Genomic DNA, 23,402 nt, shown 5'->3' on the forward strand with positions numbered 1-23,402 from the left:
TGTTCCTCTCAGGCTGGAATTTTTAGCCTGGCTGCTGGTGTTGGACACGTTGTCAAGTCCCAAGTAATTGGTTCAGCCTGTTCTGGGTTCACGCTGCTTTTCCCATCAATAAAACAGTCAAAGCAGACAGAAACATCAGCAGGCTTTCCTCCTGTGGAAAGGTTTGAGCTGGACGTGTTTGAGGCATGTGAAAACAAGTAACCTGCACCAGAGATGAGATAAAATACCTACAAATGCTATGGAATCTACTGAAAAACAGTCAGCTATGGGTTTTAGAAAGACAAGATAGCATTTTAAATAATTTATTATACAATAAATCTTATTCTACAATGAAAACTCTTGAGATGTAAATGATAGATCATGTTAGAACAGATGAAGCACTACCAGTCATAAAAAGAAAACATGCTGGCTGTATGCACATGTATAGGACACTGATGCTATAGGTGTGGAACGGCTGACCCCTGGTGGCAAAGGCAGCAATGTGCAACCCCACCATCAAACTAAGTTCCCTGCTTCTTAAATAATGAGGACAGACAGCTAAGCGCCTTCCATAATGGATAAGTGTCACATACATCTCGTTATGTAAGAGCATAGCAATGCACAGCACCACACTGTGCTGATTTGAGGTTTTCCTCCAATGCTTGTGGCTCAGTTGTTTACCGCATTCAGAAACGTGTTACTCAAAGACAAATTAAATGCTTATAAATAAAGGCTTATAGACTAATGTGCCTGGTGTTCAGGCGTCACTGAGCTCACATTAACCGCCTGCACCAGTTCCTTCATGTGTAACAGGGAAACACCTGGAGGCTGCAGCCGTTACCGTGTTATGCAGCGTTTAACCACAAAGACACCCCATATACTCAACTTGGAGCACTCGTTTAAACCCATACAATGCTGTGTGAGAAATCAGTTTTTAAAAAAAGGCACGTTTTGCTTTACTCAACTGCTGAAGGCCTCATTTGAACCTTTAAGCTTATTGTAAACACCAGCCCAGCTCGAACAAAACCTGCAGTCACGCTGGAAGGAGGCACGTGGGTTGTTGCTGCAGGATCTGCGTGTTTTGTTCCCAGTGAGTCTCAAACCTCACTGCGCCCTTAGAGATTACTTGTGAACTGGCAGTATATAAATAAACAGTTAATCTGGCCGAAAACGACTGAGTTAAGTGTTCTTTAGACGATCGAACGCCAAAAACGACTGCACCAGTAGATCACCAAATCCATGCTGTTAAACATACGTACATTGTGGTGGTATTTAAAGCTGCTACAAATTTAGCATGTAGCAGACACTGGATTAACAGTTAGCTTAGCAACACCACTAACGGCAACAAGCATTTACAAAACGAGCGTTTATTGAATAAAAACCAGATTGAGGAGTAAAACAAGTCAGCGGCCAAAGGAAGCGTTGCTCTTTCGGTGAGTGGCGGCCCTTAAAAGGGCCTTTGGGGTGCGGGGCATTAGCTGCGGAGCTAGTACTCCTGGGACTGCGACGAAGCCTTCTTTCCCGCCTTGCCGGAGGTCGGTGCGGCCTGGCCGGTCTTCTTGGGCAGCAGGACGGCCTGGATGTTGGGCAGGACGCCGCCCTGGGCGATGGTGACCCCGCCGAGCAGCTTGTTCAGCTCCTCGTCGTTGCGGACGGCCAGCTGGAGGTGGCGGGGGATGATGCGGGTCTTCTTGTTGTCCCTGGCGGCGTTGCCGGCCAGCTCCAGGATCTCGGCGGTGAGGTACTCCAGCACCGCGGCCAGGTACACGGGGGCGCCGGCGCCGACTCTCTCTGCATAGTTACCTTTACGGAGGAGACGGTGGACACGGCCAACGGGGAACTGCAGACCGGCGCGGGAGCTACGGGTCTTGGCCTTAGCGCGGGCCTTAGCTCCGGTCTTTCCTCTTCCAGACATTGTCGATAATCAAGCTGAAAATAACTAAATCTGTGAGAACTCGTAGGCGAGAAGATCGACAGGCTGCCCGACCTGGATATAAACCTCCTTGTTTGTCCCGCCCTACGACACGATTGGCTCTTGGGGTGAAAGTAGCCCAATGTGATAGGTCAAAGGGTACAGGAAGTCTCACACTATTGGTTGAACAGATTGGCTGCTGTTTCCTGTTCTACTACAAAGGACCAATCCAACTCTTTCCCTCCAGCTTCAAAACTTTTGGCGCGCTTGCAAATTGTATAGTAAAAGAAATGCGAATCGATTCTTTAGAATCTGCCGAATTGATTTTGTTGATATTGATTACACAATAGATAAAATATATTTCCTCAGTATAACACATTTTAACATTAGTGAAAGACTGGATGTAAGCAAAATAATAAATACAGGAACAAAAAGAACCCAGATGGAGACTAGATGATGCTTGAAAAATAATTTATTTTCAATAAATTAAACTGCTTCAATATATCAAGAGACATACATATTTTAAATATTGCAGTCACTTTCTGTGTCACATTCTAGCGATATATACAGTATATAATGTGCCTTTAATCAGTGTAGTGGCTTTGTTCATTTCTTCAGCATTTTAATTTGGTTGCTCAAGGAACATGTTCATTTGTGTCCCTTTGACAGTGTCAGTGATCCCTTTTATTTGCTCTCCTTAGACTAGTGCAAACAAACACAAACAATAAATCAAAATAATTTATCTTGTTCTAAAGTCCCATATTTAACACAGACAGTTAAAACATGTTTTTATCATTTGACAAAACACAAATGGCCAAAAATGTATGTACATTTTCTTACACACTGGTTCTTTTTGCCATTAAAAGGATACAGCACATTTCCTCACATCGCTAATTGTTAGTGGCAATTCCATGTCTAACCCTGAGTACATTAACACCACTTACCACCCGTCACAAACTTTGTTTGAGTAAAGATCTTGCCTCAGATAGTTACAACAGCTTGTCACCTATATGAGACTTAAATATAATTTAAAAACATCTACATTATATTACTCCTAAATTTCTTTTGATGATTATAAGTTGATCACGTCAGCAGACTTGCTGCACAATAATGATAGTTATTGCAATAAAAAAGCAGTTTTTATAATTTGCTTTGATGTACTTCTCACCTACGGGAGTGAATTGGAAACACAAGGTGAGGAGAACCTGATCATGGTTTTAATAATGACAGAACCATCAGAATTTAAACAGTTTCAACTTGTTATCTGGCTTGAAAAGTCTGCAAAAGATCCTGGCTGCAGGATTTTTTTTGAGCTGCAATCACCGGGTATCAGTCTGCCTGGCGTGTACGACCTTCCACAAGCTGGACTTAGCATTTCCTCTGATAGCAGATGCCTTGAAACAATCCAAGTCAGAGTGACAGTATAAAAATGATTAGGCATCCAGTGAGCTTGCTCCTCCATTGGTAGCAGTGCTTTTGCCTTTTGATTTGCCTGATGAGCGGAAAGAGAAGCGTTTGATGAGTCGCCTGGAGAAGCTGCCAGACTTTTTACGATTAATAGTTGCTGCAGCAGCAAAGTTATTGCCCATGTTGGAGATGTCTTCATGGGACTGGCTGAGGCAAGACTCCTTCTCCCGTTGTCTTCTGCGGAACAAGAGCTTTGACCCACTTTGCAGAAAACCCACTGTATGAAGCAGACAGAACATTTGACATTTGTTGAAATAGGAATCCATAGAGAGCATTTAGTTTCAAAGCTAACTGACAAATTGCTTCCTCATCACGTTGCTTTTTTAGTAGAATGTGCACCTTACAGCACGGCCACCAGAGGGAAGCAGCATGTCAGACACAGTCATGTTCTGTAAATCAGGGACTGCTCAATCAAAACTGTAAGGCTGTATGAGGTCAGGATAATAGTGGGTTAATCTAATTCTATAACTTAAACTTTCAAAACAAGAAAAGCCTACCATACAATAGAATATACAATGATTGAAAATTATACTTACAATTGGAAAACAACTACCGAGCAGTAACACAATCAGGAGCAGGTTACCTTTATGATCCTTGAGACTACGGGTTTCCAAGGCACCAGTAGAACCAGTATCTGATTCCACATCTTCCACAGAAGGACGCTCTGAGACATCAGACGGCGTAGTTTCATCTGGGTCCAGTTGATGCCCTGCCCCAAAATGGTTGCCATGCATGGCTGCATCCATGGCAGCGGCATAGCTACTTGATAACACACAGTCATCTTCTGTAAGGGGAACCTGTTGATTGTTCAATACTCAGTCAATTTATTTCATTATATGTGTCTGTACATATGTTAGCGTGACTAATTAAAAAGGTCATAGAGGACACTGGGACAGAGATGAAATTCTAGCCTTAAAAGAATAATACTGAATAAAAAAAAATCATCATGACACCTGCACATTCCACTGATTTTATTTTCTGGGATTACGTTTGGCCTCCATAGCTGATGATATTTTATGCAGCCTTTCAGGCAAAAATCAGGTCAGAAGACTTGTGCTCTAATGTGGACCAGTGGGGGCTGTGGACTAAATTTAGATCAAGCTCATTTTGCCAGATTCCCAATTCTATTTTAGATTTCTCAAGATTTGGGTTTGTAGGCTGTTAATAGATCAAAGTGAAGTTTGGTGAATCCTAGAACAAACAAACCGTGTTGAAACAGTATTTTCCATTTCTAAAAAGGGAGTGTGTGTAATCGGAATCCTCCTGCTTGAGTGATACTAAAAATAGAAAAATCAAACAAACTACTGCATTTCTAAAACAGTGGAAAATGACTCAATTTGTTTATTTTTACCAGTGATTGCACAAATTCAACAGCTCACTGAGGTTTCCACTTACTGACCTTTGACACGCCTGAAATGATCAACGTGCTCCTTTTTGTTGGTGTCTTGCGCGCCACTTTGGTGGCGGACTCCGTCAACTGCCGAATGGCCGTCTCTGCAACGGGATCCAGGCCATTAGACAGGCGGCTGCTTCCTGGCCAATGATAGCATGAATATGTAAATCTGCACTACACTAGTTTGGTTTTTGAAATTATACAGAATGTTGAACAGATTTTTCTCGTCCATTTAAAAGTGTTGTGTCAGATACAAAACCCTTTAGCTTTAATTCTGTGATGTTTGTCCTTTGTGTTTTCTTTAATATAGCGTTATTTCAGTAAGTAGCCATGTGAACAAGTGCTGCTGGGGTTTGAGGTCCTGAACAGAATACCTGCATGATAAGTACATAGCTCTTATCTCAGGTTGTACTGCTGCTTGGCTCTTATCCTGCTTTGCATCTGTTATGTAAAACACTGTCTAGCCTTTCAGTGTAGAACTCACTGCTGGGGTTGGGGCTGGGGTTGCCTCTCCCATCGGACAGAATGGTGGGTTTCTTTTCAGTCACCTCCACCTTTGATGGCGAACGCAAAGGAGAATCACCTGAAACGCATTGCAACTATATGTCACTGATCACATTAGTAGTTGTGTTGTTGTTTCCATTTCACATTATACACAGGACCTGGACATAGTTTACTCTGTCTATCTACCTGGGCTGCGTTCCACTTTAAGTCGGGACTGGACAGTCGTCACGGTGGTGACGATGGTTCCGTCTGGCATGATAGTTCGGTCCACATCTACTTTCTTGGTGGGAGTGAGTGACGTCCGTAGTGGCAACGTATTGTGGTCATTGTGCCCGTCCTCAGTTTCCCCATACAGCAGCTGGAAGAGTCAGAAAGCAAAAGAATGGGTCACTGCATGGAGTCAGACGCTTAAATGGGCATTTCTCATTTAGCAAATGCGCATAGGAAGTGAGCACTTCATTAAGTAAGAGGGCACTTCATTAAAAAGGAGGTCGCTCAATTAAAGCAGAGATTTCAACGTGCACAGATAATTTCAGATGATCCATTAGTGAGTAAAACTCACAAATTTGACGTATCCTGCACATTATTCTTGCTAGAAATGTTAGACTAGTGACATTTATAAATAGTTTGCATCCTAAAAGGGTCACACATGATGGGAAAGCTACTATAGGCTGAACTATGTAGCAGATGTTATACAACGCTACCTCCGCTGTTACGATTGTTTCACTCCAGCTTAGCCTGTGTTAGATAATAACTCTGATATAACTCTGCTTCAAATGATAATGACTTTCATATTGTTTTCCACAATTTCACAGAAAACAAACAACTCGTCGTTCACCTCAGCCGTGACGGTAGCGTTTGGTGCCAAACCGTGGCCGGGACTTATTGACAGTATATGCTGCCCAGCGGGAGTCCTGCAGCGTGGGTCCAGAGCAATGGATGCATGACCAGGCAGGAATTCTGTCCAACAAACACACAATCTTAGCACATATAGAAACATGCAATACATGAATGTACCACATTTTCTTTCTGAGGCTACAATAAAAGCCTCTTGAGGTATTTTATAGAGCCTAAAATGCTCACAAAGACCATTACACTGAGGCTGCCAGCAGTGCATTATAGGCACTGGTGATTCTGCTTAAGCAGTCTAAACATTCCTGCTGATCAGGTTACTGAACAGCAGCCAAAACGAAACTGTTATCAAGCAATGGCTTACGTTCCCTTTTGCCGCTCCGCTCCAGGAGTCTTATTCTCAGCTCTTTAGAATCTGGGCCCAGCTCCCTTTAACACAAACAACACGTTACTGCTGCCATGCATCGACACAATCGCAGTACATTAATAGCAGTTTAGCCACAGATGCCAGCGTACAGAGAAATGTCTTCACTCCATTCCAGCGGGCTGCTGGGGTTGCTGGGCACAGACAGGAAGCGGGTCGTCCTTTCCGCGGAGGGTTGGTCCAGGTTCAGAACACAGCACAGCTCCCCAGATCTGGACCACTGACCTGCAAAGACACAGCCACGCGGTGACGCCACCAGCAGTCGACAGGAAGCCAGACAGAAATGATCTGATGCTGAAGGAAAATACCTGACCTTTACTTAAGGTCACCGTGAGCTGCCGGAGCAGTAGTCGCTGCACAAAGACACCCTGTGATATTGAGTTTTGTCCCACTGATAGTTGGTCCATAGGGTACTATGGGCATTCAGAAAGAAAGGTGTCACAGCCGTCATTCATATTTTGCATAGTTCTCTATGTTCTGCTGCGTACTCTCACCACAGAACTGGGTGCAGAGGTCTTGAGGTTGAGGACCATGGCAGGTTGAGTGCTGAACAGAGTGTCCTCTATCAGTCCCTTAATTGTGCATAGGTCTGCCTCACCCTCAGCGCCCTAGGAACGAAAAGCAAAAACAGATTACCTCCACATCATTAATCAATATGCACGTTGTAGCAGTAGTGGTCTATGTATTAAAACGAGCTTTACATCATTTTTTTATATTTGACTGACCATTTATTACGTCATATCTGACACCAATTTCATTTTATTGAAAAAAACATTTTATACTACAAAATTTCAGTATATCTTTCAGGTATAGAGAGCATGCACAGTCTTTAATGCTGAGAACTATGTCTGGTGCCCATTATTTGCTTGTTCTACTGTCACAGGTTTATGTAATGAGGTTTAAGAATGCCATTTTCTTTATGACTCAATGCATTTATACGGTTAAAATGTGACTCACGCACCAAACATGATTTATTTCCTCAGCCTTATGGAGGATGTGTATTTTTTGTGATATATATAACCTTGTAGGTTGTAAAACGTTTCAGAAGGGAGGCCCCTGCTGAGGCATGAGACATATCACAGGGGTGGTTTCAGTATCAGATTGAGTATTCTCACTTGTCTGTGCAGCTTGCACTGAGACACTGTCAAAGAAAAAGACGGCTGCTTGGAAAGAGTCCAGGACATCAGCAGGCCCTCGTCCTCCACCTCCTCCAAACACACCACCACCTGACAGAGACAGACATGAGGACCGGAGTTAGGACACACTCGTAAAACTGAGACAGATAAACAGTAAGGACTCAAAATGTAGTGTTCATAAAAATAATCATGATATTCCTGAATTCTCGCAAACAACAAGTTGAAACAACAGTGCTGGAACAAGACAGAGGCAAGACACATTTGAATAACAATGCAAATGATGCTCGGACAGTCTCATTTGTTACTGAGGCCTGTCCTCAAAAGTGCAAATTGCAGACAATCCAGGAGGTGTGTTTTTTTTGTACCTTTGCCATCATAGGTGCTATGTTGATCTGATAGGTGTCCATGGAAACAGCAGCAGGTGACTGCTGGGTGACCGTCACAGGAAATGTCACTGTGTCCACCCAACACTTGCAGTCCAAGACCTATAACATAAAGTAGAGGGGTAGTTTTGTGATAGACAGAAAACAAACACAATATCCCACAATACTACAGGATTGCTCGTTGCCTATTTAAATTCATGTGTCTTCATGTGCATGACATTTGCGTAGAGAATTCCTCGTGATGTTCTGCACTGCTCCAATTAAAACTTGCTGGGTGGCTGCTTAAATGTGCCTGCTCCCTGTGTTGACTCACAGCTGTAGCGGACATGGGCCGAAATGATTACTCACCATTCTGTGTGGCGATTGGTCAGCGCAGGTCACGCTATCTATTGCAGAGGCAGCAGTTAGCTGGAGACCGCTGTCAAATGTGATCTGGATGGAGCTCTGGGAGAGACAGAGAAATCAGGATAAAATGAATCCTAAGGATGACATGAGAGAAAGAGCAGAGACGCACAGAGGACGACGTGGAACACGGAGCCCTGTGGTCACACAGCCTCTGGCCTTGTGTCTCAGCCAATTAGTAGACCAGGGTCCAGCTGTATCACATATTAAATGACTTACTACTTTAGCTAATCACAGACTTTAAAATATAAAAATAACATTAGCATGTGCAAAAACGAAATCACTCCCTTAACTAATTTTGTGAGATCCAAGATTACTATTAAAGCATGGCCAATCACAAACGTGGTTTTAAGCCTAGTCCAAGATTTGTGCGCTCAGGGATCACTGCCTCAAGACACTATCAGAAAACTGCAATGCTGTTTGGCTGAAGAGTAAATTAAAGAGCGGTTCCACCGCTGAGGAAGTTGTGGATCATCGTAATGAACTGCAACTGGTTCAGGCTGCTCAGACCTCAAGGCAGGACGCGTTATTAAGACCACGCCAGTCAATGCTTAGTCATGCTTAGAGCAAGGCAATCCTTACTGCATGGGTGCTTATTAGTGGTGAGATGCAGAGCAGTAGTGGCCTAGTATCATAGTGGGAGTGTGCCAGAAGATCTGTTTCACTGGACGCCTTTAATTGGCTCAGAAGATGCAAGTGAGAGAAAACTAAATCCCCAATTGTCCAGGCATATGTTACTCTAGGTCTGGGTCCAAAGAGTCCAGTCTCCGTCAAACACAACAGAGGAGGAGGAGGAGGCGCACAGAAGAAAGGATGACGTTACAAACGTTGTGCTGTGTCTGGACATATGCGTGTATGTGTTTGTTCCAGAAGGGCAGGAAGCCAAGCGCAATGCTGCACGCGTACGCAGGTTCCCTGGACCAACACTGCAGTCACATGACTACACACTACAACTGGCTGTGTTTCCTTTGCTTGGCTGGAACCTCCAGTACGGCTCACTGGCCCAACCGTTATTACATCCAGCGCACAGAACCAACACACTGATGTTTTTCAGACAAAAAAAAATGCATGCATCACAGTTTTTATTCCACTGCATTTTTGCCATTTTGCCCTAATTAGACATCAAAAGCGAGAACGTAAACATGGACCTGGAAGAGTAATTACATAAGAATTACACATCATTACCAGGTCATCAAACGCCTCCCAGTATCACGTCTAAAACTGCTCATTCCCAGGCCTTGGTCTGTGATAAGTTATGCTTTTACAGCACAGACCTGTTTTGATGTCAAACAAAAAAATTGTGACAAATGAAACCGACAACGTCATATCTTCTTACTGCTTTAGGGCGCACGGCTGCACAGGCTTGCCAAGATGTGTCAATCACAGTCTCGCACGCCTCAGAGAGGACAGGCTCATCATATTTTCAGCCTATGTTTGTGCTTATAATATTTTCTGTATAGAACTCACTAAACCGGTGGTAAGTCAGCATTTTCAAACAGTCATCACCTAGAAAATCTGTGCAAAATCATCAGGAATAACGTGCTGACTATTATTATATTATCGGCTATTTCAGTCTGGTAAAATCTAGAATATCTATCATCTAACTAGTATCTGTGAGGTTTCTGCTCCTTCCAAGGGGAGTTTACTCAGACATTTCACATCCATTGGCCTCATCGTTAGCCATCTGCTGCACTGTGGTGTCGTTTCCTCCTGGCAGAGTTTACGGAGCTCATTTCATCACGGAGAGGGCAACTCTAGCAGCAGAACCCCAGATTTGTCCTTGTGAAGCACCGCTGTTCGACTGTGTATGTGGAGGGTATTTCTGGAAAGAGACAGTACCTGAGGACATCCATGGTGTCACTTCAGGTTTGTCAGCGCCGCCGCTTTGGGTCCGAATGGCTGAACGCCTTTGAAAAGCATGTGGGTCAACAACAAATACACGGCCCCTGAGGCGGCCGATGACCCTCATCTTCCTCTCCTGTCTTTTTTTTTTGGGCCACATGTTTCGGAGGTTCACGATACGACACATCGCAGACTTTAAGTGTTGACGTGCTTGCAGGCTAAGCACCAAGTGTAGTTTTTTTCTATTATAACACGCACAACACGCACAACATGACAAATCCCAACATGTTAGTATGCAGAAATATTGCTGTTAGCATCCAGCCTCTCAGTGACAGGGCTCATGTGACACAGCCAGACACATTCACAGGGGAGCAGTAGAAAGCTACGGTTCAGTCTATTGAATTTGAATTGAATTGAATTAAAATGATGTAGAGAAATTTAAAAAACAAAAAAAACAAAAAGACTCTTACGTCACATTGTACATATAGTAAGAAACTGCTTAATATATCATGTGCATCATGATTTTAAACGGTGAGACAAAGAGCAGCTTCAGCACCACAGACAGACCTTAATAATTTAGTGACTGTGCAGGAAATGTTGTGATGATGAATTTAAATCTGGGTCCGACACATAAAAAGGTTAGCTTCCTGCACTATCACAGCAAACGAGCACCGAGTGTCCTGTCATTACGTAGAAACCTACTTGAGTATAATTACAGGGAATTACTCATCTACCGGCAGTTCACACTCAGAGACGGACAAACGTGAACTCAGTCCTCAAGATAATCACCAGCCTCCTCATAATTGCGGATCCTGAATGGTCAGGGAGCTTCCTTCCCTGCAGATGCACACTTGTACGCTTTATTAGCCGTCCACTTCCGCCCACTGAGCCCAGTGTCCAGGCCTTGACGTCGTGTGTCAGCTGCAGATGCTAACGGTGCCGCTGGGATCAGTCCCGACCAGTCCGCTCCCTCAAGCCTCCTCCACAAACTAATGCATCCAGAGACATCCGAGCAGCTCCATATCAGGTTTATTCTGCCAAGGCGAGGTTATTTCCAAAAGCTCCCACAGTAACGGTGTGGCAGACGGACTTTTTCTCCGAATAAACAAGTGAGTCATGAAACAAGCTGCATCACAGAGTAATAAACCCAGAAATACAGCGTGCTTAAATTACCCGCTTCAAACAGCTCAAACCTGTGGACGGCTTGTTTCATTCACATTAACCTTTAGATATGCTGTAAAACCAAACTTGGACTAACCATCGTAAAGCAGGAGGTCAGAGCTCACCTGTCAGATAAACATTTCTGCAGCAACAATTAGAGCCTTTGACCCCATATACCACCCACATGTTGTAGTACGATGCATTAGCTGCTTTATTATGTAACAACTTTGGGCTTCCTGTCAGTTTTTATCTCTTTGAATCAGACTTGGGGGCTCAGGGTCATGTCTCCCCTCAGGACCGGTGTTTGGCTACAAGGACGCGGCAACAGACTGCACGAGCGGTTTTATAAGTTCGTAGTGTTTACGCGGCCCCGTGTGAGTGTTGGAGGGTTTGTGGCTTACATCACTCTCTGCCGCACTGAAGAGAACATCAATAAGGCCCAGACCAGACGGATCAAAAACATCTGAATTGGTCTGTGAAGTTCAGTAGCTCTGAAAATCGCCTTTTTCTGTCACAGCACATGAACACAGACTCAACTGTGGCCCCGTTGGATGTCGTATCAAGACGACAAGTTCTTACGGCGGAACAAACCAGAGACTTGACAGGAAAAAAGCAAAAAGGTCAAGTCTGCATATTAAAGAATAACAATATCAAAGCTGTTTGTTAATCTGCATGTGATTTCATGGTTCTCTCACATCCTCGTCAACATCGTCAATAATAAGGATAGGATTCATTATCTTTCATTTTATTTCATGATCACGAAGGTGCTTCAAAACGCCTGCTGATATAAATTTTTTTTTTTCAAGACATAAATATAGCTGAAAATCCAAGTAGTTGGATGTCAAGTGTCTAATTCCCACACAAACAGCCACAACAGGTTTCCCAAGCGGCTGTTCTACCGTGTGAGCAACCATAGGGGCAGTGGAACGAAGGCTTCTTATTTAGATTTGTATAACGTTCCATGCAGGTGCATTACGTTTACCTTTATTTAGAGACATTTTTAATGTCTCTAAATCATCTCCAATTTAAAGGCCGTAAAGGCCGGAGTGGTACTTAGGCTAATGCTATAAAGGATTTGCCTGCTAATCCCTGCACGGCGACACTGAAGCCGAGCCGCGTTTCTTCCGAGAGGCTCGCGTCGAGTTCCCTCGACTGCGGAAACGCAGCCGTGAAGAGCGGTCGCTCCAGTGTCTGCTTTCAAAAGGCCTCAGCAACCGGCCCGGCAGGTAGCAGCGGGTTACGCTCCAGCCCTATCGCCACAAACCTCCTCAGCAGGTTCTTCCATCCGATCTCAGAGGGCAGGTGAAGACACAGAACATGGGATGAGTCAAATCAGTTAAATGTGGCGCCTTGGCATGTGCTGATGAGACGTTATGACGGCTGTAACTATGTAGTTAGACGTTCATCAACCACTAGGCCAGACAGGCTGGAGATGAAATCAGCCGATCAAGGCATGTTCGTGATTTGTTATCTCTGTCAGTGGTCAAACTCCCAAAGCATTTGCATGCTCCCCAGACGCATTTAGACAAACAGATTGTTGACGCAAACGCAATGACTGGCAGATATTTTATTAGGTCTGAGCTCGAAAAGCTTCGGCTCACGTTCGGAGTTGACAAACTAAACACCACACGGACGAACAGACAAGGATGCTCGACTGTCCCCTCCAGAACCGACAGTCTGGAGACTCATCGCATGAGGAACGTCAAACAGCTCGTCACTGCCGGGTGAAAAGACGCACTTAAACTTCTTTCAAGTCCCTCTCTTAGGATTTATAAGCGTAAAGGTCACACAGACATAAATCAAGCCCACAGAGAGCCACGAATGTAAGAGGTTTGTAACAAAATATCCATAGCAACCCCTTAAAGGCAGCTTGTGTAATTTCCAAGCCTCCCTCGTGCACCGAGCGCTGCCAAGTATCCGTTTAGAGTTACCAGCCATATCCCGAACAGTAGCTGTGCTCAAGGACACAATGGCTAGAATGCACTGACGTGTCATTTTTACCAGTGTTTAAAGGCAGCGAACCGGAAATCCAACGTTACCAAAGCACGGGCCCAAACAGGCGGAGGACGCTCCGGTTCGGTACCAGGCAGCGGATCAGTGGCGCCGATCATAACCAGCAAACAACCATGGTCCCTTCACTCAAAATGCACACAGAGCCTCAGCACATGAACCAATCACACGCAATCACTGCAAGCAAACACAGTGTAAAAGAACACAGTAACGTGTCCTCAATGTGCCCTGCTAAACTGGTGATATTCTATTATTATACTTACTTCATTCTGTTGTATTTGTTAGTTGAGTATCTGAAACCCGTCCAGCGGACAGTCGTTATCTACAGCATCAGTTAATGTCATAATGAAAACTCAATCATGTAATGAATGCTCCTGACTTCTGAGGCAGGCAGTTGGACATCTTCCTAATCTGGCTCCTCAAACGGTGACCTATTAATAGCCCCGTGAGGCTAAGCACCAAGTGTAGTTGTCCCAAACCAGTGTGCACCATCGACCTCCTTCACGTAAACCTAAACATGCGAAGGCGGAGGCTGACAGACATCCAGAGGTTGGGAGGCACATTTGAATCAGCGCGTTGGATTGATCTGACTCTTTTAAACTCACTGCCAACTCATCTCAGACTCAACACACACACACACACACACACACGCGCACACACACGCGCACACACACGCGCACACACACGCGCACACACACACACACACACCACTGCTCATAGGGAACGTCTGACTGCGTGCTGAACTTTGATTCCCACAGATAAAAAGAAAGGCTTGAAAAGGAAAAAGACCTTTAGAAACTCCAGATAAGCCTCTACTGTAACACGTGCCGTACCCACACCTGTCTGCAGCACTGACCCGACCCGTGAGTCCAACATCATGTGTGCGGCACTTTGACTTTGCTTTATTTCTGCGTGTGATCGTGTGCTGAGCCAAAGGGGACCCTTCTCCTGCTGAGACGCGCCTCCCCTCTCCCCCCAGGCCGGGGGCATCGGGCTATTTTTACGAGGTGTGGGTGTTCATGCTGACTGGTCTTGCCTCTCGCTCTTATGTGCATCGATTCACAGCTGTTACGCAAGGCTCTGCACCCCCATCCTCTCAACGATTAGAGACACTCCAACTCCCACACCTCCACCTCCCTGCCTACACACGCCTCCCAGGGCGGGGGGGGTACACCGGCTGTAGCAGCTCTACTTTAAATATTCATGCCTCTTGCTTAGTGAAGTAACTTCAGGTGTTCTCTACCACACAATGCCACCATGTTTTTTTCAGCTCCACTTTGTAGGACGTGCGCATCCACCTCTCCATATTCATGGGTTGAACGTGTCAGATCAGTAACTCACCCCTTGCCTGCACGCCTGCTCATTCAGGGCTTTGAGCCAGGTTCTCTGCCAGTGTTCCCTGAAGGACTTGAAGGAGAGCAGCGAGGTCACGAGGCCTTTGACCCCGGCCTCGGGTGCAGGCGCTCCATCCCGGCCGGTGCGGAGCTTCATCAGAAAGCCCCACACGCCTCCCGCGTGCCTCCCGCGGGGCTGGGAGAACACCTTCCACCACACTGGTTCCGTCCGGTCCGGCTTGGCTGTCTTTTTGGATCGCCACAGCCGCAGCACGGTCTGCAAGTACTGGAGGAGCCATCCCAGCACGATCAGCAAGGAGGCGAAGAAGAGACCCACCAGAACCAGCCAGCCCAACTCCCGGAGCTCCATCACCGCCTCCTGGAGCCTCTCATATCATCAGGTCCAGATGGAAATACCAGGACGATCAGAGTGGATCAGCTGTGTAAACTGTGAGAGGCAGCAAGCGGTCAGACACTGAGGAACATCGCAGACACACACGGGACTGAACCCGCAACTTGAAATTGCCGATTCTGCCCCTGGGTTGTGTTAAAGCGCGCAGAAACGCGTTAACGTTACGTAAATGCACGGAATAGACGGCGCCGCGCTAGTAAACGAATAACACCGAGACTATCGAGCACCAAGTGTCGCTACAGCGCGAGCCGACCTACCGTTTAAAGGGTCCGAGGTGCGGGCTGCAGGGAATCGAAAGCGAGACATCGGTAACATGTAAGTGGCTCCACGGAGAAATCCTGCGCTGCCAACAACAAACCTGTGTGACCCATCTCCGAGTCAACGGCGACGTGTCGTCTGACGCCTCTCTACTGTCATCTATCGATTCAAACCCGAACCTCCCGCTCTCCTTTAACGCGTTACAGGCTCCGGCAGGTTTTACTATATCCACTGATTGCTGCCCTCCTACCGCTGCCACCTCTCTACAATGCTGATTTGACTATAAATGGCAGTGTCCGCGAGGGGGCGCTGTACAGCGGGAAGGTAATACTGTAGCTAAAGGAAGTTTAAGCAAATCCTTCAAAATAAAGGTATGCATTATAGTATACTAGATGACTGCACCAGTTCGGGTGATCTATTTATTAAACAAGCATCAAGATAAGACAACAAGATGAATACATTCACCTCGATACAGTTAAATGTGTCAGTCAGCTATGATAAGTTAGCTGCATTAGTAGTACTGTTTTACAGTAAATACAAGATTTAAAGAAAACACACTTTAAATGCTGTTTATGGATGGCTATTTTTTATCATTATGAGATATGACTTTATGTAAAAAACGTGTTAAAAAGGTTTTGACAACAAACGCAAAAATACGCCGGACCAATAGCAGAAGGAACACAGCGTCACTTCCGTTCGTAATTAAAACGCAAGCTACTTATACTATACTTATTTGTAATCTGTGTTGTGTTCTGAGTAGCACAGTTTCTGAGAATTATTTTCTTATATGTTTTCATATGTTAAATGTTCGTCTACCTCTGCGAAGCGTCTAAGTTATCTTTATTTTGAAGCATTTATCCGGAAGTTTTTCCGGATGTTCCCTCCTAAAGTTCCGGACTGCCTGGATTGTATGTTGTCATTTGTGGAGTTTGAACAATCAGACGTATGCCGATAAAATCGTCGTTATTGTAGATTCTGTGGTAGTAGTGATGCATTGCCATTGCGACTAGTGGACTACGGATGGACCTACCGACATCGGAGTTGCTGAGCTGCATTTTGTTCAGACATGACGGAATGACGTGTTGTTGCCTGAGTGGAGAGACAGCCAAACGCCCGTTCATCGCCACTTTAGCTGGAAACGTGAACTGATCTTTTTGAAACAGTCACATCAAAATGCCTGAGAACATATCACCAGTGCCGGTACTGCCGCTGATGATGAACGGTTTCCTGTCGGTCCTCGGTTGCATGGCCACAATGAAACTCATTCCTGCTTTCAAGGACCATTTTATCTCAGCCAGGTTGTACGGAATGGACCTCAACAAAACTTCCAAAAAAGAAGTGTATGTTCCTTTGATTTGGTGCTTTAGTTGATCTTAAAGGACGCGGCTTTTATGTATTTCCAGAACTAGTACTATTGTTTATAATCTGTAATGAATCTAACTTTGCTTCTCTTTGTGGGCATCCACTTCTGCAGGCCAGAGTCACAAGGAGTCATCAGTGGCACAGTCTTCCTCATCATCCTCTTCTTCTTCATCCCAGTGCCTTTCCTTAGCTGTTTTGTAGGAGATCAGTGCAAGGGCTTCCCCCACGATGAGGTAGGTTGAAAGAGGTGTTCTATTTTGTGAAGTTCCTCAAATTTGAAACACAGCCTGAAACCTGCCTTGTCCTTGCTCAGTTTGTCCAGCTGATCGGTGCACTTCTGGCCATCTGTTGCATGATCTTTCTGGGCTTCGCTGACGATGTGCTCAACCTACGCTGGCGACACAAACTTCTGCTCCCCACAGTGGCGTCGCTGCCACTACTCATGGTCTATTTTACCAACTTTGGCAACACCGTCATCGTGGTGCCGAAGCCCTTCAGAGCCCTGCTGGGGCTGCATCTAGACTTGGGTTAGTTGTGTAGTTGTTCGTTTGATAAATGGTACAGTTAACTAGACACATGTCACACATGTCAGTTAATATCACAACCAATATGTCTATAACATTAATGGTCTTTCAATAATGGAAGTTGTCATCTCTACAGGTATTCTTTACTATGTCTACATGGGAATGCTTGCTGTGTTTTGCACAAATGCCATCAACATCTTAGCAGGCATCAATGGCATTGAGTCTGGTCAAGCCCTTTTTATCTCTGGCTCCATTATCATCTTCAACCTTGTGGAGCTCAGTGGTGCGTAGTAGTTTTGTTTCTGTATTGATTATATGTGATATTTGAGCACTTTTCCTCTTGTGACTTTGGGTTTCTTGTGTTTTATTTTTCAGGGGATTTTCGTGATGATCATGTCTTTTCTCTGTACTTTATGATACCATTTTTCTTTACAACATTAGCACTTTTTTATCACAATTGGTGAGTAATACCTATTACCAGAACCTTTGACTTTTCAAAGTGCAGTGGTACATTTCATATAATTTGTCAATTTATACCCTGTTTTATTCCAGGTACCCTTCATCTGTGTTTGTGGGCGACACGTTCTGTTACTTTGCTGGGATGACCTTTGCTGTAGTTGGCATCCTGGGACACTTCAGCAAAACAATGCTGTTGTTCTTCATTCCTCAAGTAGTTAACTTTGTCTACTCCTTGCCTCAGCTGTTTCACATAATCCCCTGTCCCAGACATCGACTACCTAGGTATGCTGCTGCTGATGTATTTATTATTATTGTGTTTTGTGATAACGAATCATTCATACTCAAAGTGTAGCTCATTGTTTTTTGATCCTTTTTTGTTTTCTTACTTGTTGATGAAAGACTGAATCCAGACACGGGCAAACTAGGGATGAGTTATTCTAAATTCAAGAGAAAAGACCTCTCTAAACTAGGACATCTCATTATGAAGGTAAAGTATTTTTTGTTTTGTACTTTTTTTTTTCATAGACTAAAGAAAACATAGCTGGCACATTTCACCTTATACCTGTAGGTACTTTAAAGTTGCTGTTTTTACCGCTTACGAAATCAAGAGTGAAAAGCAGTATCTTAAAATTCTTAATACTTCCACCCACACACACCCACTTGTGTTTATTGGTTTTACAATTTGTCCTTTGGTTCTTAACAGGTTGCAGAATTATTGAAGTTGCTTGAAGTGCGAAGATTTCAGGAGAAAGATGATGATTTTATTGAGTGCAACAACATGACCCTAATAAATCTTGTTCTGAAATTACTTGGCCCCATCCATGAGAGGAATCTCACAGTCATCATGCTCATCATACAGGTATAGCGAAGCACAAGCAGTGCTCGAATACACTATCATGGTGTTGAATTCAATAAGGATTCAAATGTTTTACTTCTTTCCATGTCTCACTTTCCAGGTGATGGGCAGTGCAGTCGCTTTTGGGATCCGTTATCATCTGGTCCGTCTCTTCTATGACGTTTAGTTCTCCATGAAACCAAAGAGAACACAAACTGACAAAATATGGAAATAATTTCCTGGCTTGCGGTTCATCTTCCTCATAATTGATTCTATTACCTCATTTATTATTTTTTGACTCAAACTCAACTTAGTGTAATGTTCAGTTATGTTTCATTCTGGTAAGACATTTTCACATACAGACAAAAAAAGTTTCATTGAGCACAGCAGCAGTGCTATTCTTCCACTATGTGTTGAGGGAATTATGAGGAGGAAAGTACTTAAATCTCAATAAGCTTGAGTGTCCGTCATAAAGGGTGTATTTCCTACTGAGAACGTAAAGTTCGGGGGGATATTCTCCCTTGTTCAGGGCACATCAGTGCCTGAGTGTTTCTTAATTGCCATCGTTTGAAATGTCATTGATGGTCGTAGATTTTCTATAAAATGAAGGCTGATACATATTTACTTAAATATGACACAAATTGTATGAGGTCAAGTAACCATTCACACCTTTCCATAGCTATGGTAGTATCAGTTAATGAATGAATTCTGAATGAAAGCACACAAAATGGACTTTGTGAATAAAATTAAATATAAAGAAGTTATTGTCATGAGGGGGGAACTGGTGGGAAAAAATTATGAGCAATGTCCTGATTAATGACACAATTGTGAAGATCAGTTCATTTTGGATACATATGAGTTCTTTTGACTGGCGACTTGTCCAGGGTGTACCCCGCCTCTCTCCAAAGACAGCTGGGATAGGCTTCATCACCACCCGCGACCCTGCCTGGGAATAAGCGGTAGAGAATGAATGAATGGATGGATGGATGAGTTCTTTTGGATTGCTATTATCTTTTTCTAAGGAAACAGCAAACAACAATGTGAAGTTAAGTGACACTGGCCTTTTTTTTATTGTAAAAACAACAACTGCCTGCGCATGCTGTTTACTGCTGAGATGGAAGGCTCAGAGTTATAAAATAAATGATTTTAATCTATGATTGTGTAATCCATTTTATTTGGTAAAACCTTTCTGACTCTTGATGATAATATAGAAATATGATGTTGGGACCATGTTATATGTCATGTAATGAATGTGATGTACACACACCTTACAGTACAAGTTGAAGCCAAGTTGAGATCAGTTGAATTGTAACCAAAATGCAGGAGGATTTTCAAGAATTAATTCTATACAATGTTTATAAATATCAACAATAACTGTGAAATTAAAAACTTAGCATGAAGTAAAAAAATATTATAGTAAGTACAGTATGAGAATCTAGTGACTATCTAAAAGTCTCTGAAGTCAAGCGGAGAATCATCATATCCGGAACTCTTGTAACGCAATCTGTTTCTCGAAGGATGTTAGCGCTGCACACAGCCCGCGGTTCGTAGCCAAAATAAGTCCGACATTTTAATACTGTGTAATGGTTTGTGTTAAATGTGTTGTTTTTATGTCTCTTTTTTACAAATAGCGTTAGGGAGGTGTTTCTAGAACAGTTTTATTCCCGGTTAATATTTTGGAGTCTGTGTGGTCAGTTCTCAACCAGCTCCTAATGTTAGCCAACGTCAACACCTGGTGGATGAATGGTGATGTCAAACAAGGAACGATTGTAGCTTAGGTCTCGTTGTGAATTACTGAATTTTACCTCTGGGCCTAGGAAGATGCCGCCGAATAAGCGGATACAGAAGAAAACGCTTAAACTTGAATGTGAATGGGTTTCGTGTCAAGAGTCCTTTAGTCGTATGGAAAACTTCTGCAAGCATGTGGAGAGTCACCTTAATGCTCTAAACGCGGCGGAGGACGACGAAGAAACAGAAGGTAAGGACTCGATTGGTGGTGAAATGTTGTAGAGCACATTATACGCTAGTACTAGTGATTACTAATGCAATTTTCGATATTTATGAAAGATGAAAGAACCTGCCTCTGGAGAGACTGTGGTTTCTGCTCTGTGGAGGGTCCTGAAGAGCTACGGCGTCACGTGTTCTTTCACTGTTACCACACCAAGCTGAAGCAGCTGGGCCAGCAGGTGCTTAATGCCCAACTAGAGATCGGGAGCTGCTCCATTGGGTACCAGAACCGCAACATCATTCCTGAAATCCCTGACAATTTTTGCTGCCTTTGGGAGAATTGTGAGGTACAGTCTGAAATGGTCATCATCATTTCTTCATAAGCCAAACATGTTTCCATATTTGTATTTATGTGTTCTCTACATTTGTCAAAGCAACCTCCGTTTGAAAACCCTGAGTGGTTTTATCGACATGTGGAGATGCATAGCCTGAGTATAGACATACCAGCAGGAGACTGTGAATTTCCTCTTCGCTGTGGATGGAAAGGTAACATTTCTAATATGGTTTATCTTCAGATATGTCTTCAGTGTTTAAAAGAATGAGTAGATTGTCTGTAGCATAATACAAATATGGGGAGGTTGAGAGAACGCTCTGCACCCTCCAGATTGTGAAGCCACTGCTAAGGGTCGTCCTAAGCTGCGGGAGCATCTGCGAAGCCACACCCAGGAGAAGGTAGTGGCATGTCCAGGCTGTGGAGGAATGTACGCCAGCAACACCAAGCTGTTTGACCACATCATACGACAGAGCGCCATGGAAGGTAAAAACCTGAATACAGAACAGCAATGCTGAAAACCTACTTATACTTCAGCTTTAATTTCCTTATGTATGTTTCTCTAGGCCAGAGGTTTCAGTGTTCTCACTGTTCCAAACGTTTTGCAACAGAACGACTCCTGAGAGACCACATGAGAACCCATGGTCAGTTCCACCTTAAACACTTAAACAGTACTACCATAAAAATGATTCTTTTGAACAACTGTCTGTATCATTAGAAAAATGAATTGGTTTTACCAGTGTTTGTTAACTTGATGGTAGACAAAGTAACAAAATGATCCTACAGTATAATGTCTAGTCACTGTTGATCGTCTTTTCCCTTTGTGCAGTGAGCCACTACAAATGCCCGCTCTGTGACATGACTTGTCCTTCACCATCTTCTCTGCGCAATCATATCAAGTTCCGGCACAGTAATGAGAAGCCATACAGTTGTGAATACTGTGAATACAGGTATTGTGGTCTGTAGCTGCAGCAAATCATTAGGTTATTAACATTTTGACTGAAATTTTTTCTCTTTGTCCAATTGTAGCTGTAAGAACTTGATTGACTTGCGCAAACATCTGGATACGCACAGCAGCAAACCAGCATTTCACTGTGACATCCCTGGTTGTGGTTTTACTTCTCGTACCCATGGCACCTTAAAGATTCATCACAAAAAGGAACATGAAGTACGTGAATAACCTGAGACTCTTGTTTTTCTATTAAACCTAAAATACAATATATTCACATTATTTCATATTTTTTCATATGTTTTCCTAATTAGGGGAGTTTTATAGCTCGTTACAAGTGTCATGTGTGTGGCCAGTGCTTTACCAGAGGTAACAACCTAACTGTCCATCTGCATAAAAAGCACCAATTCAAATGGCCCTCTGGACATCCCAGGTTCAGGTAAGTCTTGCATTGATACCAATCAAGTAGTGTTGTAAAGATACAGCATTGCAGCAAAGATTGTGGTTTGATCATCCCATTAGGTACAAGGAGCATGAGGACGGCTTTTTGCGGCTGCAGCTAATTCGCTACGAGAGCGTGGAACTGACTGAGCAGTTGATGAGGGAACGACAAAACAGACAAGGTGAGGAGGATGAAGACAATGGTCAAACTGAAGGACAGGAGCTAGGGGAAGCATCGCCACATGCAGCTCCTTCAGAGCTGCCAGTTGAACTAAGAGGTTTGTTGCTGGAGGAGCAAAGGACTGAGAAGCCCACAGGCAGTTTGGAGGAGGGCGGTCAGGAAGAGGGCATGTTGTACATCCTCACTGGAGGTCTGTCACAGGAAGGGGAGGACTCTGTCTTGCTGCAGCTCCAGGATTCTGCCCAGCAGCATGGAATGCAGGTTGTCTGACTGCCAGAACTCGGCCCAAATGTGTAATAAATCACAGTGCATGATGTTATCAGCTGTGGTGTTTGAAAATGTTTGTGCTGTTTCTGACCTTTTTAATTGAAAGGTCAAAGTCTTGTGGACAAATGTTCTATCAATTAGTTTGAAATTATTTTAATTTTATTGTAAAATTTACAGGAGATCGTACTGTACCACCGCATTATGGGTGACCATTGTCTTTTAGAAACACATCTTCCATAAACTGAAGGCATTGATTTGATTGACTAAAATTGTGTTTTGTTCATAATGTTTGCCTAAATGAAAGGAATCTAACAGCATCAAAGTCTGTGTTTTTGACGCTTGAGTAAGTTGTGTCATAAGTTTTTGCAATAAACACATTGACATAGTTTTGACTTTTTCAGATTATTTGTGTTTTATGTATGTGTTTTTTTTGGCCTATAACTAAGTTTAATAATTAATTAACAAAGAAATAGCAAATGTTCCTACTCTACAGTATGTAACAGATGAACCATGTCTTTCTGCATTATGGCTCCCCCTGGTGTATTCAATCATTAAGTTGGTCCTTACTAGACATATTAGTTTAATGTAATTTGAAATGGTGCCATAATAATCACCCTCACAAACTCACCAATCAAAA

General features: G+C 43.6%; 4 protein-coding genes across 5 annotated transcripts; 2 read left to right on the plus strand and 2 right to left on the minus strand.

The window, feature by feature from the left end:
* Positions 1-1,330: 1,330 nt before the first annotated feature.
* On the minus strand, positions 1,331-1,986 carry LOC114869001 (histone H2AX). The gene has a single exon (XM_055514533.1). It carries the CDS (start codon positions 1,892-1,894, stop codon positions 1,466-1,468), a length of 429 nt encoding a protein of 142 aa, XP_055370508.1. The 5' UTR covers positions 1,895-1,986; the 3' UTR covers positions 1,331-1,465.
* A 359-nt stretch (positions 1,987-2,345) lies between these two features.
* c2cd2l (c2cd2 like) lies at positions 2,346-15,770 on the minus strand. Of its 2 annotated transcripts, XM_055514531.1 has the most exons (16): positions 15,570-15,769; positions 15,469-15,492; positions 14,807-15,247; positions 8,399-8,494; positions 8,033-8,152; positions 7,647-7,757; positions 7,026-7,139; positions 6,840-6,944; positions 6,624-6,751; positions 6,472-6,536; positions 6,094-6,215; positions 5,442-5,613; positions 5,236-5,334; positions 4,758-4,891; positions 3,942-4,155; positions 2,346-3,575 (listed from the first exon to the last, which is right to left on the minus strand). In XM_055514531.1, the coding sequence occupies exons 3-16, from the start codon at positions 15,167-15,169 to the stop codon at positions 3,325-3,327; spliced, it is 2,094 nt and encodes a 697-aa protein (XP_055370506.1). In that variant the 5' UTR covers positions 15,170-15,247; positions 15,469-15,492; positions 15,570-15,769; the 3' UTR covers positions 2,346-3,324. The 2 variants fall into 2 exon arrangements, with proteins under 2 accessions (XP_055370506.1, XP_055370507.1); XM_055514532.1 differs by having other exon boundaries at positions 4,758-4,852; positions 15,469-15,770.
* A 461-nt stretch (positions 15,771-16,231) lies between these two features.
* dpagt1 (dolichyl-phosphate (UDP-N-acetylglucosamine) N-acetylglucosaminephosphotransferase 1 (GlcNAc-1-P transferase)) lies at positions 16,232-19,803 on the plus strand. The gene is made up of 9 exons (XM_029172757.3): positions 16,232-16,809; positions 16,944-17,064; positions 17,145-17,358; positions 17,492-17,638; positions 17,731-17,815; positions 17,908-18,096; positions 18,214-18,301; positions 18,518-18,673; positions 18,771-19,803. The coding sequence occupies exons 1-9, from the start codon at positions 16,643-16,645 to the stop codon at positions 18,834-18,836; spliced, it is 1,233 nt and encodes a 410-aa protein (XP_029028590.1). The 5' UTR covers positions 16,232-16,642; the 3' UTR covers positions 18,837-19,803.
* Positions 19,804-20,164: 361 nt separating this feature from the next.
* Positions 20,165-23,153, plus strand: hinfp (histone H4 transcription factor). Its single transcript, XM_029174535.3, has 9 exons — positions 20,165-20,627; positions 20,717-20,943; positions 21,031-21,142; positions 21,261-21,413; positions 21,494-21,571; positions 21,757-21,877; positions 21,957-22,095; positions 22,191-22,315; positions 22,399-23,153. The coding sequence occupies exons 1-9, from the start codon at positions 20,471-20,473 to the stop codon at positions 22,766-22,768; spliced, it is 1,482 nt and encodes a 493-aa protein (XP_029030368.1). The 5' UTR covers positions 20,165-20,470; the 3' UTR covers positions 22,769-23,153.
* The last annotated feature ends 249 nt before the right edge of the window (positions 23,154-23,402 follow it).

This window comes from Betta splendens, chromosome 14 (assembly GCF_900634795.4).
Source record: "Betta splendens chromosome 14, fBetSpl5.4, whole genome shotgun sequence".
Taxonomy (NCBI): Eukaryota; Metazoa; Chordata; class Actinopteri; order Anabantiformes; family Osphronemidae; genus Betta; species Betta splendens.

What these genes read in the sequence shown, in the direction of transcription:
- LOC114869001 (XM_055514533.1), bottom strand. Translation starts at nt 1,894, where the DNA reads ATGTCTGGAAGAGGAAAGACCGGAGCTAAGGCCCGCGCTAAGGCCAAG.
- c2cd2l (XM_055514531.1), bottom strand. Translation starts at nt 15,169, where the DNA reads ATGGAGCTCCGGGAGTTGGGCTGGCTGGTTCTGGTGGGTCTCTTCTTC. An exon ending in ACCAATCGCCACACAGAATG is followed by an intron (nt 8,153 to 8,398) that starts GTGAGTAATCAT and finishes TTTATGTTATAG; the next exon opens with GTCTTGGACTGCAAGTGTTG. An exon ending in AGTGCAAGCTGCACAGACAA is followed by an intron (nt 7,140 to 7,646) that starts GTGAGAATACTC and finishes TTTCGTTCCTAG; the next exon opens with GGCGCTGAGGGTGAGGCAGA.
- dpagt1 (XM_029172757.3), top strand. Translation starts at nt 16,643, where the DNA reads ATGCCTGAGAACATATCACCAGTGCCGGTACTGCCGCTGATGATGAAC. An exon ending in AAAACTTCCAAAAAAGAAGT is followed by an intron (nt 16,810 to 16,943) that starts GTATGTTCCTTT and finishes CCACTTCTGCAG; the next exon opens with GCCAGAGTCACAAGGAGTCA. An exon ending in AGGGCTTCCCCCACGATGAG is followed by an intron (nt 17,065 to 17,144) that starts GTAGGTTGAAAG and finishes GTCCTTGCTCAG; the next exon opens with TTTGTCCAGCTGATCGGTGC.
- hinfp (XM_029174535.3), top strand. Translation starts at nt 20,471, where the DNA reads ATGCCGCCGAATAAGCGGATACAGAAGAAAACGCTTAAACTTGAATGT. An exon ending in GGACGACGAAGAAACAGAAG is followed by an intron (nt 20,628 to 20,716) that starts GTAAGGACTCGA and finishes TATTTATGAAAG; the next exon opens with ATGAAAGAACCTGCCTCTGG. An exon ending in ATCACAAAAAGGAACATGAA is followed by an intron (nt 22,096 to 22,190) that starts GTACGTGAATAA and finishes TTTCCTAATTAG; the next exon opens with GGGAGTTTTATAGCTCGTTA.